General features: G+C 41.0%; 1 protein-coding gene across 2 annotated transcripts in view; it reads left to right on the top strand.

Moving 5' to 3' along the window:
- SLC41A2 (solute carrier family 41 member 2) overlaps window positions 1-19,569 on the top strand; it is a 93,495-nt gene that overhangs the window by 33,497 nt on the left and 40,429 nt on the right. For both annotated transcript variants that reach the window (XM_090043184.1, XM_090043185.1), the window contains exons 4-8: window positions 381-452; window positions 907-1,051; window positions 3,226-3,372; window positions 12,629-12,776; window positions 16,424-16,503. In XM_090043184.1, coding sequence (XP_089899310.1) covers window positions 381-452; window positions 907-1,051; window positions 3,226-3,372; window positions 12,629-12,776; window positions 16,424-16,503 — 592 coding nt within the window. The remainder of the gene's footprint in view (window positions 1-380; window positions 453-906; window positions 1,052-3,225; window positions 3,373-12,628; window positions 12,777-16,423; window positions 16,504-19,569) is intronic.

Here is a 19,569-nt window from a genome sequence, read left to right on the forward strand (position 1 = left end):
AAACAAATTACTTACTTGACAAGACTTCTGTGCAGCAAACTTCATCAGTTGGCTTGACCAGATAGAAGCTGCATAAATTGAATAGTAGAATAATACTGTAAAGCTGGATTTGGTTTTAGTTGACTTTCAAAATGACTTACTAGTCATTGTTCCTCTTGAAAGACTTTAAAAGTAAAAGCTGTTCATTATTTAACTTTGTAATAGATGTGTTTAATGAATTTTGTAAAAAAACAAACCCCCCAAAACCCCTGGAGCATATTAATATTACAGCAGTTCTAGCTATGGCACTGAATTGTCAGTGACTTGTTGCTTCACTACTAGATTTGAAAGTATCATAAATTTAAATCTAAATATCTAAAATTAACTTCTTGTTTTCACAGGTAAACATTGGGAAAATGGATTCTCCCATTGAGAAATGGAACCTAATAATTGGCAATTTGGCATTAAAACAGGTAAAACTTACTCATTTTGTAGACTCTTGCATTAAAAGCACTCAGCACAAATGTTGAATAATGGAAAAATATCCACAGACTATAAACACTATAATGATCAATACAGATGCTAAATACTATATAATAATAAATGTACTGTATCTGTGTTGTCATGGTAGCATAGAGTTTGTTTCTTAAGCAAAATAGACATAGAGAAGTAAAACTGCTTTTTACATATGAGGTGTACCTCTCCTATTGAGAAGGTAGAATACAGGTAATGGCAGCAAAAATAGGGGAGATCAGTATATCCAAATTTTCCCTTTGCCAAAGGGCTGAGTAGCCTGCTTCTGGAGCTTTGCAACGTGTGCAAGAATGAAGAATGCAAAGCAGGGAACAGCTTTAGTCACTTTGCATCTCTCAATTAATTTTAAAAGGTGAATCTGTTAGTAAATGAACTCTTGTTTTGTTCATCTAGGTACAAGCAACAGTAGTTGGTTTTCTGGCAGCAGTGGCAGCAATCATATTGGGCTGGATTCCAGATGGCAAATACCGCCTTGACCATTCAATCCTTTTGTGTTCCAGCAGCGTAGCAACTGCCTTTATTGCATCTCTTTTACAAGGTGAAAGAAATATTTGTAACTTTCCACTGTGACTGATTTTTCAGTAAAAACTGAATGTGCATTTATGTCACTGGTACTTAAAGATCTAAAACCCCTGCAAAGCACAGTATATCTGAAGTAGATACTTGGTAGTATGATGCCCTTTTTCAATCTTTTATGCACTAATAATCAAAATCATAGTAATGAAAAAAAGGGTAATTGCATCTTAAGTTGTAAACCGGACCACATGTTAACGTAGTTCATGTCATTAAACAAGGAATATACACCATAAAGTTATTCCACAAAAAATGTGTAATCACTTCATGGCTGTCATGCGATTAATTGAACAAGCGGCCTGATGCTCCCTTGAAGCTGGGAACCCGCAGTTGATGGGGCTTCCAGCCGCAGGGGTGTGCCATGTGCTCCTGTGGTTGGGAGCCCCATCAGCTGAGGGGGCTCCCAGCTGTGGAAGCTTGCTACTTGCCACTGTAGGGGGAGTCTGGGAACATGGTCGTGGGCTGCCCCTGCACTGGCAATAAGGCATGATGGGATCTCATGCTGGATCCCACAATCATACCTCCTGTGGCATCTGCCTACACATCTGGTAGGGGTCTTAGTAATATTCAGATTTTGTTCAGGTTGATAAAAATGTAGCCCTGATTGTGCCTATAGCAAAAGCAGCATCTTTGTAAAACTAAGCCCTAATTATTTTGACTTATGGTGACAACATGAGGTAATAAAATGGGATCCAGTCGCATCACATTCTGAACAAATTCATGCATGTATATGAAAATGAGAAGGGTTGTTTTAGATTTTCCCCACCTCTGAGGGTAGGGGATTTCTTTTTGTATTCACAGCTGCACAATATACATTGTCACTGCTAAACATATGGCACTTATTTGTGATTGGCCCTTATATAGTCATATAGGGGAATAAGCAGGTCTTTCTTGCGCTAAGAAGATAAGGTGCATTCTCAATTCAAGACAAACTCTCAATGAAGAGAAGTCAGTTTGTAGTATTTGTACAAGTTACCAGATCAAGTTAAACACTAAGTACCTCTTATTCTTTAACTCAGCCTATTATCTCATGTAAATAGTGCCTTGAATTCTTTGGGATTTGACAGAGTTTGTAACATGAGTTAAGATCATACTTTCTCTCTTAGTGAACACATAGCCATTGAGTTCAGTTATGGGTTGGGTTGGAGTAGTCATAGGGATGGGGAATAGGCAGATTATGGCTGCACATACTCCTGCTTATGTACAGTTCAGTCATGAAAAGAGGGTGTGCTGTGTTTGGTACTGGGCCAGCACATCAAATTCCTTTCCAAGTCCAAGACTCCTACACACAAAACATGTGCTTTGGAAGAATTGTGACTTAGAGAGAATGAAATATTTAAGCACTGCTCCTTAACTAGGGTTGAGAGCAAACTCTTATCTCTTCTACAAAAGAAAATAATACAGTATATACAAATATATTAAAGTAGATAAGAAATTAATTTTTAAAAAGATTTGAAGTTAAGATTAATTAGTGCATTTGAAAACTTTCCCTTAAATATTAGGTTATGAAGGAAAAATTCTTGGTAATACTAGTGATATTGCTAATATAATATTATAAGCAGAATTTTCAGCAGGCATTGGAGAAACTCTTGAATTCTTGCTTTTTATAGAAAAGAATATAAACTAGCTACCTCTATAATCTATATTTTAATAATGGAGCACTGAGTGATTTTTTTTTGTGACCAGGAGTGGAAATCGCAGAGAATATGAAACCTGCTAATAGCTAATGCATTTTGAGTAATGAAACCTTAAACTATCTTGAGTCTGCAGTAATCATTGCAAATTCAGCAAGATTGTACTGTACATAACTATCCTCATATAATATTTTGCTGCAAGGAATGGTGATACAAAGACCCTTTATGATTTTATGGTTTTTACCAAGTGCCAATTTTATATATAATCAAAATGAATTACCATACAGAGCCAATGATTGGTGGATTTCCTTGTTTTCCCTACACACAAAATGTAGAAAAAAAATAGGATTAATTTTGAGTCACCTAGGAGAAAGAATGATTCTGGGACAGAGGCATAAGCTTGTATTTCTCACAGAATCTGGTTTTGATTTTCATTTTGTCCATAAATTTCCTGTGGGATGGCATTAGATAAGATTAACATGTTTTCTTCTTACATTGAATCCAGGGATAATTATGGTTGGAGTTATTGTTGGATCAAAGAAGACTGGTATTAATCCTGACAATGTTGCCACGCCTATTGCAGCAAGTTTTGGAGACCTTATCACTCTTGCTATACTGGCTTGGATAAGTCAGGGTCTTTATGATTGCCTTGGTAAGTATGTTCCCAACTTTGTGTGCATTTGAGAGGCAGCTGTTTTTATCGTAAGATATTTTATTGACTTGTATATAAATACCAGTTTTGTCACTGACTTCTAAATTACTGCTTAAAAGTTTAGACCACAGCCTTTTCTTAATAGGCTGCAGCACTGTCCTAGAGTGCTGCAGTTACCTTGAATGTAGCCCCTGGCAGACATTATATTTAAAATGTGATTAACTAGTTAATCATGTCTTAAGTAGTAACCTGGCCACATGTTAATGCATTCAATGGCACAGTAAAACAAGGAAGAAACTACAAAGTTATTGCATGTATTTTGTTGAATAACTTTGGACTGGTTCCTATGATGCCTTGTGTTGAATATGTGGCCAGGCATCAGCTGATTGAGGCTCCCAACTTCAGGGGTCCATCTAAGTCAAGCGTTTTGGTGTGCCTCTGAGGCTGGGAAGGGCAGTCAGCTGATCTGTGTTTCCAGCTAATCTGTGCTTCCTTTTTAGTCAAGAGCTCCAATGTGTACCTGAGGTTGGGAGCCATGTTCAGTTGCTGCTTCCAGCCTTGTGGGTGCATTGAAGCCAAGGGCTCTAGTGTGCCTCCAAGGCTAGGAGTGAAAGTCCGCTGATCAGCGGTCTCAGCCTCAGGGGTGAATTAGAGCCCTTGACTTCAGTGTGCTCCTGAGGCTGTAAGTGCTAATCAGCTGACTGCCTTGCTACTTCTTGGTAAAGGGGGAGCTCTGGATAATGATACCCAGGCTTCCTCTGTTCTGGCAATATGGCACAACTTGGATTTGATCTGTGATCCCACAATCGCACCTCCTGCCATGCACATGTAGCATTAGATCCCATGACTCCTTTAACTGAACATCTGCCAGAGGCCTAGAATTCCTAAACTAGCTCTTCTGCCTGTGAGAAACAGTTTGGCTTTATGTTACAGCTCCCAGAAAATCCACTCTTGGCTTTCTCCAATCTACTGTTGAACTGTCAAACGTGCACTAGTGGTTCTTTGTTCTTTATTGACTGGCTGTGTTTGTATAAGATGAGCTTTTGCTATTGATGTTTTTTTTAATGAACTTTGGTTTTAGATACTGTTGAAGTGTCAAGAGTAGGGCCTGTATATGTTTCTGTGCAAATCAATATATTTAAATAAAAAATACTTTAGACCCAAATCCATTAAATCACAAGGGACTCTCATCACTCTGCAGGTTGCAACAAAATACCAGGTTTTTTAATTATAAATGTGAAATGGTGTATGGATATTTTAAAACTGGCGTTCATTTTTCCTACTTTTTTCTTTCAAAACCAACAGCTGTTCAGTAATGAAGTGACCCCTGCCAGCTGTTTCAGAGAATGGCCTTTTCTATGTTTGTTCTTTTTGCTTTGTTTGTCTTCCAAGGATAGTAGATTCCTTCCTGAACCTAAGCTGACTGATCTTGCAATAGCCCTATACATAGAAGTAAGGTGCTAATTTTCTAATTCAGCCATAACAGATGAAAAATAGCCACTACCTCAGATTAAAGCAGCAGCAGCATAAATAAGGCCTACCCTGACTACTAGTTTTAAATGACAGTTATATAGCACTGTCTGGTTGTTGTCCAGGAATGTGTTCTACCTGGCCTTCTGATGACCATTTTTTATCCTTTAGGAGCTAAGCAGAAGATAGGTTTCAAATATATGAAGCATATATTCACCTCCCCCTTTTCCAAATCACCTTGTCTGCTTGCTTTTCTTCAGTTATAATTAAACTAGGGTTCCTGTGCTTCATGCTTACATTGCTTGTTTTCCTCGAATGTCTGAATCTCCTGGTAGGAGGAACAGAATACTGCAAAAGGTTTGTTGTTATAAGTATCCATAAAGGATTACAGGTTTCTCTTTTTGAGAAGCATGCTGATGACTTTATCTTGTGCTCTAGCTGAGAGGTAGATGACCATGGCTTGTGAAGTGTTTCTGACTGCCATAAGTGGTGTAGGATGTTGCAAAATAGTAAGAAATGCAAAACTCTACAACTCTTGGTTCAGAGATGATACCTTTTATTAGATCAACTAAGAAATAACAAGAAATAGCATAAAAATATCTTTTCCTGCAAGCTTTCAGGCACTCACACCCTTCCTCAGCCTCAGGGAAAATTAAAGATGGTAAAAAGTCCCCAAAGGTAGAAAATAAACTTCATTTTTGCACAGAGGAAGCTGAAGGTGGAAGTCAGTTCCTTTGGGTCCAAGAGAGTGCCTTTGTGAGTTGCTCTTTGATGTGCAGATAAAGCAGGATTCCTCCCCTGGTGGTGTCAGATGGCAGACAGGCAGGGAGGTGTAGAAATCTTTCTTGTTCAGCAATGAAGTTTAAATCCAAAATTGGCTAAAATTTGGCATCTACCATGTTTCAGGGATGTATTTGGTAGCCGTGTTGATCTGAGACAAAAAGAAATGCAAAACTCCAGAAATGCCCATCAATCTGCAAAACAATAAGACACTTGGCCAATTTTAATTGTTCTTTCTCTGCTTCTGCAGGTACTCAAATCATATTTCATTCAGCTGCTGCCCTTGATGTATAGGCTGCATATAAAGATGCTTGAAAAAATGTTAGAGCAGGAGTGCCTGACCTGCAGCACAAGTGGTATGGGTAGACTCTGCGTGTGCCATGTAGATTGGGGAAGGGACAGACAATATGGTGGCAGATGGGGCAGGGAGCAGAAAGCAGAGTATCAGGTCAGGCAGGGAGTAGAAAATTGTGCAACAAATCAGGTAAGGCAGGACTGGTAGCCCACAAGAGGTTAACTTGCAGTCCTACAGCAGCAGGAGTTTCTAAGCTCCCCCTCCCTCCTCTGGCTGCCTCTTCCTATAGGGATGGGGCAGTAGGGTAGCGAGCTGAGGGTGGGTCTGGGGCATGCTGTACATCAGGGAATGGGGGAGATAGTGGGGTCGCAGGCATATAATGTGTGGCATTATAAAACATGTAAACTAATATTTTAGTCATCTTCTGATGTGTTAGAGGTAGTTAAATATTCCTGTGGCTTTATGTTCTGATCTTTTTTCTTTTTCCAAATGCCAATAGATTAAATTAGTTGGCTTCATCCAAAGCAGCTTTTCCCAAATAACTATGCTCTTTTACAACACTAGAGGGCTCTACAGGACTGTAATTAGGAATATATTTTGTATTTCACTAAAGAAGTTTTTGTATGCAAGTTCTCTGAAATTCTTAGTAAATAAAACATGTCCATGATGTTGAAGGTTTAGAATGCTTATTTTTTAGGATTTAAAAAGTCCAGTTTATCGTCTAAAAAAATAAAGATTTTCCTCACTAATTTGTGTTTACTATTTTCTGCATATACCCTGCTGCTATTTCAGACCTTGCAAACACAGGCTTTTATTGTATTAAAGGCACAGTGTGTTATCTCTCTTCTCTTAAGCTTCCTATAGCTAAATCAAAATGGCAAATATACTTGCTCAGTTATTATCGGAAGATTCAAAGCTGTCATTGTGAAGTATAATACTTCCAGTTTGTAGTTGTCTTTCACTAGAGGTAGCACTTTGTTTGAGTGGCATTAGATTTGATTGTTATTCAAGTGACTGTAGGTATCCTGCATATTGGATAAATATGAAGCCTATTCTGCTTTTAACTGGAAGACTAATTGAGATTGCTGTATGTGATGAATGTATGGGCCAGTTCATAGAACAATTCAGGATTCATGACAAATTGCTCCAGGTTCCTTATATGCAGGCCTCACTCTAAGACTCCTTTCACCATGTAATTGAAGCAATGGGTACTTATTAAGGGTAAAATTAAGTGAACCCAAAAAAAGGGTTCATTTTCTTCTTCCTCTCATATTGGTTACTTTCTTTTCTTCTTCTTTCTTATTTCCTATTGTGGACTGACTGTACAGGGTAGATGGCACTACTGTGAAAAGGACTTACTGAATGTCTAGATATCAAATTGCAAGATCAGTCTTAGGGTGACCACTTCAGCGAAACAGCTCCACAGCCAGACTGTTGCAGTGAAGTTCTGCTCTCAGTTTTCAAGTCATATTCTAGATTTGTATAGCTGCATTGTCTTTATAATCTGTCCACTCCTTACATGTCCAGAGAAATCCCTGGGTTTTCTTGTTCCAGCCTATTAAATGTCCTGCATATTTGGACTTCAAGTTAAAATGGATAGCCCATGGAATTTAGAATGCTGGTATTATGAAGACCCTTTGTCTTCAAGCCAAGGTAGGGTGAATTGTAGAATTTAGCCTTCAGCTTCAAAATTGATTCAAAAGAAACTGGTACCCCTTCCTATATAGCAGTATGGGAAAAACAAAACGGTTGTGGCCTCCTGATTCAAGCTTGTGATTCTTATATTGAGAATCCCTGTTTTCAGGAGACTAACTAATGTATTACAGAAGCAGAAGTTTACAAATTCTAGGTCTTGATTATATCCTATACTAGTCTTCTTTTTCTTAAGGACTGATTGTTCTTAAGGGTTCCTTTTGTTAAACATTATTGTACTATTCAGTTAACCTGCCTAATTCTTTTTTGCCTGACTCTATTTATATGGAGTGAACAAAGAACATTTCATGATTTCTTTTTGTATCCATATGAGACTAATATGGCTAGGGACAGACATTACACATAAACTGGTTTAAGTGATCAGAAACTGGTTTAAACCTGTAACAGAACAAATGTTCAGTGTACATAAACCAGTTTGAAAATGGCTGAAACCTGTTTGACATAAACCTGGTTGAATGTAGTATCACACTTAACTGATTTGGGTCGAGCTGGTTTATGTAGTGTCTGTCCCAGACCCCTTGTTGGTTTATGTTGCTCCCTGAGTATCCTGGCAGGCTCTCTGGGCTGGGCAGAGCTCTCTGCTCCACAGCCGGGCTAGCCCCTCTCCTCTGCTCCCTGGCTGCAGCTCCAGAGCCCCTCTTCTCCTCACCACTCCCTGCTAAGCAGGAATTGCCCCCTCCTCTCTGCCTTGCAGAGAGGTGTCTGCGTATTAGCTAGAAAACCACATGCTGGCTATGGTTCATGCTGAATCAACAGGCAGAATCAACAGGTAGCTGGTAATGTCCTGTTGTTTTCTTAATGGAATGGTAAACACTGAGTGAGGGGTGATAAACACTGTTATCAGTTCCCTGCTGGGCTAATCAGAGCATCCTACTGGCCACCCTCTACCCCCTCATCAGTGCTGTGGAAGGAAGGGAGGGCTGCTCTAGTGCTCCGTGGCTTCTAGCCTGAGCCACTTGCAGGCATGTTTCTGTACTTTTGGGATGTCTGTCCAGTTACAAAATTGATTTAGCCTAGCCAGGTTAGACTAACCTGCAAAGATTGAATCAATTCAGGCTCAGGCTTTTTGAATGTCTATCCCTAGCCTAAAAGGGCTAGGCTTTTCAAAAACATTTAGCAGTAGCTGAGCTGGGTGCCTTTGGAGTCTTATCATTGACTTTAGTGGGAACAAAGGCCAATGCTAATAAGCACCTGTGAAAATCTCACTTGAAATGTATACATAATATTGGTCTTTTGTTCCTTCATGTCCTGGATTACCTTGTTTTTACCTTTCTAAAGGATATATCATCCCTTTTGAAGGTTTATCTTACTTTTTTGATTCATTTGATATAGAAAGGTATGTCACTGTGTCTGGTTGTATAGATGCATATCTGTTTCTTACAACTATTGTGGTATAATTGAAAATGTGCTCAATACAAACTGTGAGAGTTACTGAGAAACAAATGCACTCTAGTTTGGCTTCTTAAGATTTGCAAGGCTAGTCCTGTAGCTGGTTATTTGCAGACCTCTACTGAAATATGGCTGTCTTGCTTTGTAGAGAGAATCTATTTGTTTTGACTTCAGTCTGTGTGCAGTAGCTGAGACTAGCTCTCTTGTCTTATATTTTTTCTTGTCACATGTATCTCTGTGTCACTTCATGTTTTTCTAACTATGTTTCTAATTTGTGTAGTATTAGTAGTTTTATTTAGAAATATGATTTTTAAATTCCTCATTTAGGATTGTTTGTTATTGTCCGGCTTATTTTACCTGATCGGAATTTTGCTTTATCTTTGTTCTTTTTCCAAAGAGACTAATTGTGCAAGATATTTCATTTTGGAAAGAAAAATGTTGATGTGTATATTCTCCCTAGTTCTTCACTTTACTTCTCTTGAGAACTGATGTAGCTGGTTAAATATCTACCTCATCCTTCACAGGGAATGCACTCCAATGGATTTTGATAGTATTTCATGAGGTTTCAAAGAGCAGTTCTATGGTAAATAGCTGGCTTCTTTTTAGAATTTGTATCATCTTTATTTTTCTACTTATTATAGGTTGCTCAGTGCTGTAGGCTGTATGTTCATATGATACAAGCAAGAGTTTTTCATAAAATAGTGATTCATTAGGTTCGCTTTTCTCTCTACTCAGCATTGCGGTCCCCTGGTTGCTGCTAAGTGTGTACTCTACAGTAGATTCTTTCTGACTTACAGACAATATATTCAACACAAAATTGGCAGTCTCTCCACACCCCTCAGCAAAAATTTAAAAAGCAGGATGCCTTAGAAATAAGTTACCTTATTAAGATTTCATTATATATTTTTACTTTATGCACTGCAGCATAGAAAATCCCTACATGCAATCCACAGAATACCTTTGGGGTCTGCAGAGCTGAGTGGTTACATGGTATTGGTTTTCCTTGTAACCATATGAGAGAAACAGGAAAGACCTGAAGGGGAGAAACAATGAGCATCAGAAGTCCAATATAATTAACTGTTTTGAAAAGGGCAACTTATTTATAGCATTAAAAAAACTTATATGGAAAAGTAGTACTTAATATATTCATTGATGTAGTTGGAAAAAAAAGGTAAATCAAGTATTCTGTCTCTCTATAGTGTGATCCATATGATTAAAAATGCCAAGAACCCTTGACACGGATTTATTTTTCTTTTATGAACTACCATTAAAATAAGCTACAGTAATCAAAATGAAGGCCAGGAGTACAGAATGCTTTGTGATATGTTGTCTTTCCTTTCTGCAATTGTATTTGTTCACTTAAAATTTAATCAAATTCAGTATTTTGATACAGTTTCAAAATCAGTTTTGAAAATTAGCAAGTTTCTTCTGTAACTGGAAAAGGCAGTCAGTCCTGGCCATTTTCATTAGGTTGCACTTAGAACTGAGGCTGAACGCAGCTTACAAATATAAGACAAGCTCTTAAAGCTATAGAAAAAAGAACAGGCAATGTAATATTTTAAAAAAGTGATGCCATAATACAGTCTGTTGAGAAACAAGATTATTTAAATTACTCAAGCAGAAACATAACAGTCTTAAAATACATAGTGTGAATCTGCAAGGGTATAACAAGAAAGACCACAGAGCAGCCAAATGTTGATTCTCTAAATGAGCTATCATTTGATTTCTACAAGTTGAATTATGAAACTGACAACTTCATGGTAACTGGCTTAAAAAGAAAAAAAACCAAAAGCTGGCAAAACCTGCAGCTGACCTGGCTTGCATAATTGAAAGCACATTTGTTTAAAAATACTGTTCTGGGATATTCTTTCAGAATGTGATGATTATTTAGTACTAATACATTGTTCAGGATTTGGGGGGAGGTTGCCCTTTTGAGACAATAATAACTTTCTTTTCCTACCCCCTCCCCCCATTTTTTTCCACATCCCCAATTTTTAATTACTTTCTCTCTTGTACTGCTCTATTGATAGATGGCCCATGTAGTTTTTCCTTGATCCTCTGTTGTGGCATGAGAACATACATGTGAAATATTCCCTTTTGATTACATGGATATATTGACTCCAGCATGTTATGGATACAGATCACATAATACAATGAATGCCTCAGGTTATTTTTCTTGCTACTGAAAGATAAAAACATGTGGTACTAATTAAATGTCAATTGCTTATTTCCACTTCATATCTTCTACCATCTCTAATGTCCTGAAATAAAGCCTTGGCAACATCATTTTTCTAACACTTTTGGATCAGTTCTTTTCCCTTCCTTAATACCACTGAAATAGTAATTGCTTGAACTGGAGAGCCTTGTAGTAAAAATCTTAGAGATTTGTCACATTAATAAATTAAAGTCTTTGCATGAGGGCATGCTTCTAAAATGTGAATCTTTGAGTTCTAACATGTTGTAATGTTTTAACATGTAGCTACATAAAAAAAAATTCAACACTTTTTCCCCCCAGAAACTTACTTGATTTAAACTTTCTACAAATTATTTACATAAAGATGGGTAAGATATGGTCCACTACTTAATAAAATTATTGAATTTGCATGTATTTAATCTTATGAAAAAAACTTTTGCAGGTTTAGGGCAACACTGTGTAATGACTTGCCCTTGAACAATTTATGCCACTATTTTTGTCACTGCTGAATTAGAAAAGGTAGCATCAGTGGGATATCTCATGAGGGGATAGATTGCAGAAGTGAGTACTAAACACATGTGAAGGAGAATGATACTCTGTGCAGACAGACTGAAGCTTTTAGCATAGCTTTTGCTTATGCTTATCACTTTATTATGGAGTCCTTTATTGTTCTTCTGTGAATTATGGTGTAATTCTGACCATTACAAATGGAATTGTAGCTGCTGTATTTTTCAATCAGTATGTTTTTCAAACTGGATAAAACAAAACAAATAAAACTACTTGAGCTACTCAAGTATATATGTAAGTATTCTGCTCAGAAATGTCCTAGCTATCTAAACTTTGGCATGATTAATCATATATGTAATATTGAGGGGTATGGTTTAATCAGTTAAGACTTGCTTTTTCAGTAGCGTTTGCCTTACTGGCTAGGGGAAGAGGAAGATTGTGGGATTGTTTTGCTTGTTTGTTTTGGATGGTTTAATAAATGAAAAATTAATTTCTGCTTCTCTAATAAAAGTAGAGAGAAAATGAATCACAATGTATGCCTTGTATTCCCTGCCTTCCTAGGATTTCTAAAATGAATGTAAAACAGCAGGTAAAAAATTAAAAAACCCCTCTGTGAAATCATAACATGACTTTATGTGCACACTGTTTTCTTCTTGAGGAGAGGATGAGAGAGAGAGAGACCGTATATGGGAGATATTTTTCACATTACTTTCCCAGTACATTCCCAGTACATTCCCCAGTACATTCCCAGTACATTAGTACTGGGAAGCATTCAGATGCAATGAAACCTCTATAAAAGCCTATAATATATAGCATGCAATAGAATTTTCGTTCAAAATTTTAAATTTGTTGAGGCAAGTATGTAGCAAACCCTTAACACTAACCCAGTGTTTTGTTTTTTATTTCAGAGATGTATTATTATATATCTCCTTTAGTTGGTGCCTTTTTCTTGGCTCTGACTCCTATGGGGATTGTAATAGCTGCCAAACATCCAGCTACAAGAACTGTTCTCCATTCAGGATGGGAGCCTGTTATAACTGCTATGATCATAAGCAGGTATGTAGCTTTTTCTTGTGGTGTACTTGTAGTCCCTTGGACTCCCTGTATCCACAATTATCTTTTTTGCCTTAATACCTAAAAACATCATTAAGAAAAAGTCAGGGTTGCTCAGGGGTTCCCTCTGCTCTTCCAAAATATTAGAGCATGGCTAAATCTAAAATGTTGAAAGCCAGAAAATGATGAAGTTAAGGCAGGGGTAGGCAAAAAGCGGCCTGCCATGCCATTCTATTTGGCCTGTGAGGCCCTTAAAAAATTTATAAATTTAATATTTATTTGCCCTGGGCATGTAGCCCTCGATGGCTTGCCAAAACTCAGTAAGCAGGCCTCTGCCCAAAATAATTTCCTGCCCCTGAGTTAAGGTATAAGCTGCCATCTCAACGCAACCTTAGCTGTACTTCCTGGAGCTAGCAATATATGAGAATGAAGCTAGTGGAAAAACAAGTAGCTTTATCGAGTGCGTAGACACATGCAAGCACATGCGCTTGCAGCACCTCAAATAGAAGCAGTGCAAATTTGAGCTGGGGCTTTTTGCCTCAGTGCACATGCTCGGACATGCACTTTGTTGAGGAGCAAATTGTGCTACTTGGGTCAAAAGAACCCTGCCTAGCTCCTCCCGGATCTGCAGCCAGGGGGAGCTAGAGCCCAGGGCCAGCACCTGTGCTGGCCCCAGGAGTATAAAAAGCTGCCCTGATCTGGCACCAGCAGTACAAAAAGCTGCCCTGGCAAGTAGCTCAGGGCTACTCACTCTCAGGAGCTTCTGGGGCCCAGCCAACTGGTACCTGGGGACACTACCCCTTCTGCCAACTGGACTGCTGAAGCAGCCATGAGAGTTCTCTGCACACTTTACCCACTGCAGCCGTCTGGCAGTGGGGGATGCTGCCTGGCTATGACCACCTGCTGAGCACCTGCCATACCTGGATGAGGACTGCACAGCCAGTGGAGACATCTGCCTCTCTGGGCCAGCTGCCAGTGGGCTGTGGTTGCAGGGTTGGCCTCTGTGTGGCACTACTGCCATGTGTGCCCCCTGCACGGCCATCTGGGCAGCTATTGCCTGGAAGATGTTCCAGGCGTGGTGGCCTGCTTTGAACTGTCAAAGCATGTCCTCCTGGCCCCATTTGGCCAGGAGGTCAGCCACAACCAGCTGCGTCCAAGGTGCCAGTTCTGAGCAGGCAGTGTCCTGCCACTGGCCTCCCTAGCAGGAATTTTGGTGTTCCCTATTACAAAACTGAAAAATCCTTGATTTAAAAAAAAAATCGCAAAGTCACTGTGTAAAATACCCCAAAATCCATGTTCCTACACAAGTAAAACAAAAGACCACTATAAAGACAGAGACAGAGACCAGCTGGGCAATGTTTTATTGATATATCTACAGTGTTAAAGCAATGTGGAAGCCTACCAGTGTCTGTATCATAATAATAAAGTGAACTCTAAATACATGTATTCATGAATTCATGAAACATGAATATATATTTTGCTACCCCCAACAGGGGCTATAGCCCCCCAACAGGGGTTATGGCCCACCAGCCGGGGCCAAATGGCCCCTACAGGAGCTGACACCCCCCTGCAAGGCCCATATGCCCCGCCCAGCCCCCCCCCCCGCTTCTCCAGATCCCCCAATGGCTGCCCCACCCATCCCCATCCCCCCACTTGCACCCCTAAGCCCCCATGACTGCCCCCGCAACCCCAGCCACCATCACTTTAAAAAGAAAAGAAAAAAAAGGGGAAAAAAAAGCCTCTACTTACCCTAGAGACAGGGGCTGTGGGGGCTCTGGGGCTTCCTGGCAGAGCCCCCCCTATGCAGCACAGGGCAGTGGGGGGCAGGAGGGCCCTGGTGCTGCAGCACCTGCCTGCCCTCCACGGGCAAGCTGTGTTGTTTCAGCACCAGGGCGAGGGGCCAACCATAGAGATGCCCTGGCACCCAGAGTGTTTTTGTGGAGGCCCCAGCCTCAGGTTGTCTCAGGGCATGGTACTGGACTGTGCCCTGCCCCGCTTCTTTAAACTCTGTTTTTCTTTACACTCCTACCCAGGGGTCCAATTTTCTCCCCGTGCTGCAAGTTTGCAGCGCAGGGAACATTTTTTATTCCCACACATGCCTCTTGCCCCATCTCAAAGGGGTTTGAGACTGGGCAAGAGGCATGTGTGCGCTCATCTGAACACACTCATCAAAGTTAAAGTTTTTCTGACTTTTCTAAATGTCTCCATAAGGAGAGTATCAAACTCATTAGCGAGGGATAAATGGCCCTGTTGGCCAGAAGAAGACTATCACTGGTAAAAAGCAGATTTTACTATCTATTTCAACTTCCAGGATGCTTCCGTTTAATTGGAGAAATAACTTATTACATCTAAAGATAACAGACATAAAATGATAAATGTTTTTAAGCAACCCCCCATTGCTTTATGTATTGATTGCTGCTCCACATATTCACCAGTCTCTGCCTCTTACTTGGTTTGAATTTTCCCGTGCTAAGGGAAACAGACAATGCCTTTTGTCACCTTCGTACCTCCATAAAAATGTTTGTGGCAAGACAAAGCAACAGCAAATAACATGCATACCTTTTGTCACGCATATTGTGGCCACAACAAAAGTTACTAGTACATTATTCCCTGTTTTGGGCATATGTCTATTTGCTTTATGGCAGGAGAACATGGGCAGCTGGAGCTGCATGTACTCTCCTGCTGCTCTAGGTAGGCGCTCTTAGGGATTGAGAGGCCTGGTCCTGCATGCCGTGGGAATGCCTGCACAGATTGGGCCCCTCAAGCCCCAAGAGAGCCTGCCCAGCTTTCCCTGCTTCCAGACATTCACCTTGAAGATCCCCAAGGCATGCATCTGAAAGCAGAGAAAGCTGGGACACTCTGGTGTGGTACCGGGGCTGGGGCTGGCAATCAGCTGGTTGGTGTCCTCAGCACTGGGACTACACCAGAGTGTCCCAGCTTTCCCCACTTCCAGAGATGTGCCCTCTGGATCTCCAGGGCATGTCTCTGAAAGTGGAAAAAGTTGGAGTTCTCTGCTTAGAGATATGCTCTTGACAGTCTCACAGATCAACAGGCAATGAATGTTTTGCCCAGTGAAGTGGATCATGTGTGCCAGGGGACATCCCAGCACAGCTGATCCACTTCATTTGGCGATGTCTATTTCTAGCCTAAGTCCCATATATCTTGGACGTTGTCCTCCCTTTTCTTTCTTTGACCTCATTTGCTGGCTTGCTAGGCACTACCAAAATATAAATGATAAATGCTGGTGGTCAAATGGGGAGTTTTCAGATCAGCCTTATGGCCAAATAGTCATTTTCCACAACTCTTAAATCTGAATGGATTTTTACAGAGTTGCAAGGGTCTAGTCATCCTTCCAAATATCAGGTTTCCATTTCAAAGCACTAGGGTACATAAAGTGTTGTAAAATCTAACATTGATATAACCAGTTTTCACTAGTAACCAATTTACAGTTTTTACCTTCTTGAGGTAATGGAACTGTGTTTGCTCAGACCTGTAAAAATGGGTAGATAAAACGGCATCAGGCATTAAACACTTTCAGGTCACTTATTTAAAAATCATAACTAAGAATATTGAAATTGGATGGTGGAATCAAAAAAAATTTCGGGGCACCTGCTTCTCTTGTTCTAAATATGCACTTTGTATTTTTTCAGCATTGGTGGCCTTATTCTGGATACAACTGTATCTGATCCTAACTTGGCTGGGATTGTTGTTTATACTCCAGTAATCAATGGTAAGTCTGTACAAGGGTTATTTTATAATAAATATAAATTAATCTATATACTAAAATTCAATGCAGTAGGTAGATATCCAATTAAATAACTTTCAAGTTGTAACTTTACTGCCAGAAACTGATTGTTTGAAAGAAGTAAAAGTGATTCTTGGTCCTACCTATCAGAAAACTTACATTGTACCAGAGGAAATAGAAAAACAGAAACAAACCAGCAGTAAATATTTAAAGTATTAGAAAAAAAAAAACCTGGGAAAATTGAAGGAAAAATATTCAAATACCCTTTTTTTCCAAAAAATTACCAAGTCAAGATCTAGGGCTCAAAAATCTAAATCTTCAGATTTTTTTTCCTTGGACTCATTAAACAGTTTCAGATTTTTAAAGATAGTTACTTGAACTGTTTCTGAAAGTATGAGAGTACAGACTAAATATTAACTTAGAGAATATTCAGTACTGGTTTAGTTGCATGTTTTGACATTTGATTTGTATGTTTCACCTAGACATATAGACTTTCAAGGTATGCAGGCACATATTGGGGATATTTTTATCCGTAGATTAAATGTGAACATTTTCTCTATTTCTATTACTAAGTGATTTTTTTAAAGAATAAATATTAAAATAATGTGTTTAATTTCTTGGAACATTGAACTATATTAGCTACACTAATTTATGAAAACTCCCATAAGAAACATTTTCTAGTTGTCGTTTTATTCTTCATGGGTCATTTCCAGTGCACTAAGATCACTCAGCAAACTTAGACACTGGAATAGCTTCTTTAATTTCTTTAAGTCTGGGAGATAACCTAGTCCAATCCTTTCAGTCAGGTATGTTCTATCATACATACACTATTCCTGACAGATGTTCACCTGGCCTAGGGCTGTCCAACTTCTGAGCAGTGGGGGGGAGTCATGTGCTATGCAGTTCACACAGTGCATGGGCTTCAGGCAGGGACCCCACCAGCACCTGGGCAGCCTGATTCCCCACTTTAGGCATAGAAAAGGTAGCCCTGCTCCCACGTAGTTAAAGCAGGGAGCTCTCCTCTCCTGCACCACATGTGCATCCCAGGTTCCCCTTGCTATGTGCACCATGTAGGTAGGAGAGGTAGCCCAGCTGCTCCTTTCATCACCATATGAATAGCATGGGCAACCCAGCCCCACTCTCTGGAGCTCTTCCCATTGCTCCAATCCCCTAAGACAGACAGGAAGTAAAAACCAGAGGAAGGGAGGGGGAAGCCCAGAGACTCTGGCTTCAGCAATAGCAGGAGAAATATGAGTGGCAGGTGAGCAGGAGCCTGGCTTAGGAAGGGCTGCATGTTAACCCCTTATGGGCTGCATGCAGCCCCCGGGCTGCCAGTTCAACAGCCCTAGTCTAGTCTGTTCTTGAAAACTTTTGGTGAAGGCATTTCTGCAGTCTCCTTAGGGTAGCCTGTTCCAGGGCCTTCCTACCTTTTATCGCCCAAATTTCTTTTCTAGTGTCTAACCCTAAATATTCCATATGACTTATTTGCTTTGTCATATCTGCAATGGATCTAGAGAAAAATTGATCATACATCTTTGGGAGAGGAGGATTACCGCAGGGATGATCTTCCTACCCCTGGGGTTTCATGCACCCCCACGATGGGGGGGTATTGTAGTTGTGCCCTGCAGGTGCTACAGACATAGTCGTGCCCTGCAGGGACCCAACACCTATAGATAGGGCTGTCCCTGGTGGGGGGTGAATCGGGGTGACCGCCCCAGGCCTCACGCTTTGGGGGGCCCTGTAGAGCTGGGTGGAGCAGCGGCTCTGCGTCCAGCCACTTTCTCCCACCGCCACTTCCGATGTCACTGCCAATGGGGGCAGCAGCTTCTTAGGGTCTGGGATCAGAGCAGGGCAGGGTGGGGCCTTGCATGTGCTGATTTGCCCTGGGCCCCGCATCCTGCTCAGGTCGCCTCTGCCTACAAATGGTCCCAGTAATTGCTGGATTTGTAGCCTTGGCTGGGCAAGGTGTGCTCTTGAGCTGTTAGCCCACAGTTGACAATGTTCCTAGCCTCAGGGGAGATCATGCTACATATGCAAATTAAAGACCACCTATAAAGTTAGTACATGTTTTTGAGGCCTAACTTTATAGCTGATTGGAGCTTTTTGTTGTGTTATAGTATCTGGTGTCATGGGGGGATGTGGGTGCACTAGAAGGGTGCAATAGGCTACAAGCTGACCTTGACAGGTTGCAACGGTGGGCGGATGAGAATAGGATGGGGTTTAACACTGATAAGTGCAAGGTGTTGCACATGGGGAGGAAGAACTGGCACCACACTTACAGGTTGGGGAACTCCCCTCTTGCCAGCACGGAGACGGAAAAGGATCTTGGAGTCATCATTGACTCCACGATGAACATGGGCCGGCAGTGTGGGGAGGCAGTCAAGAAGGCCAACCGTACCCTGTCATGCATCCACAGATGCATCTCGAGCAGGTCCAGGGAGGTGATCCTCCCGCTCTATGCGGCACTGGTCAGGCCGCAGCTGGAGTACTGCGTCCAGTTCTGGGCGCCACACTTCAAGAGGGACGTGGACGATATGGAAAGAGTTCAGAGGAGGGCCACTCGTATGATCAGGGGTCAGCAGGGCAGGCCTTATGAGGAGAGGCTACGGGACCTGAACCTGTTTAGCCTCCACAAGAGAAGGTTAAGGGGGGACCTTGTGGCCTGCTACAAACTGGTCAGGGGGGATCAGCAGGTATTGGGGGAGTCCCTGTTCCCCCGTGCGCTGCCAGGAGTGACCAGGAATAACGGTCACAAGCTGGCGGAGGGTAAGTTTAGATTAGATATTAGGAGGCGCTACTTCACAGTCAGGGCGGCTAGGGCCTGGAACCAGCTTCCAGGGGAAGTGGTGCAGGCTCCTAGCCTGGGGATTTTTAAAAGGAAGTTAGATGAGCACCTTGCCGGGGTCATCTGACCCCGGTGCTCTTTCCTGCCAAGGCAGGGGGTCGGACTAGATGATCTACCTAGGTCCCTTCCGACTCTAGCTACTATGAAACTATGAAACTATAATTGCACAGTTAACAAATTAATTGTGTGATACTTGTAATGTGTAG

This window comes from Crocodylus siamensis, chromosome 4, assembly GCF_052110815.1.
Source record: "Crocodylus siamensis isolate JL-2025a chromosome 4, ASM5211081v1, whole genome shotgun sequence".
Taxonomy (NCBI): Eukaryota; Metazoa; Chordata; order Crocodylia; family Crocodylidae; genus Crocodylus; species Crocodylus siamensis.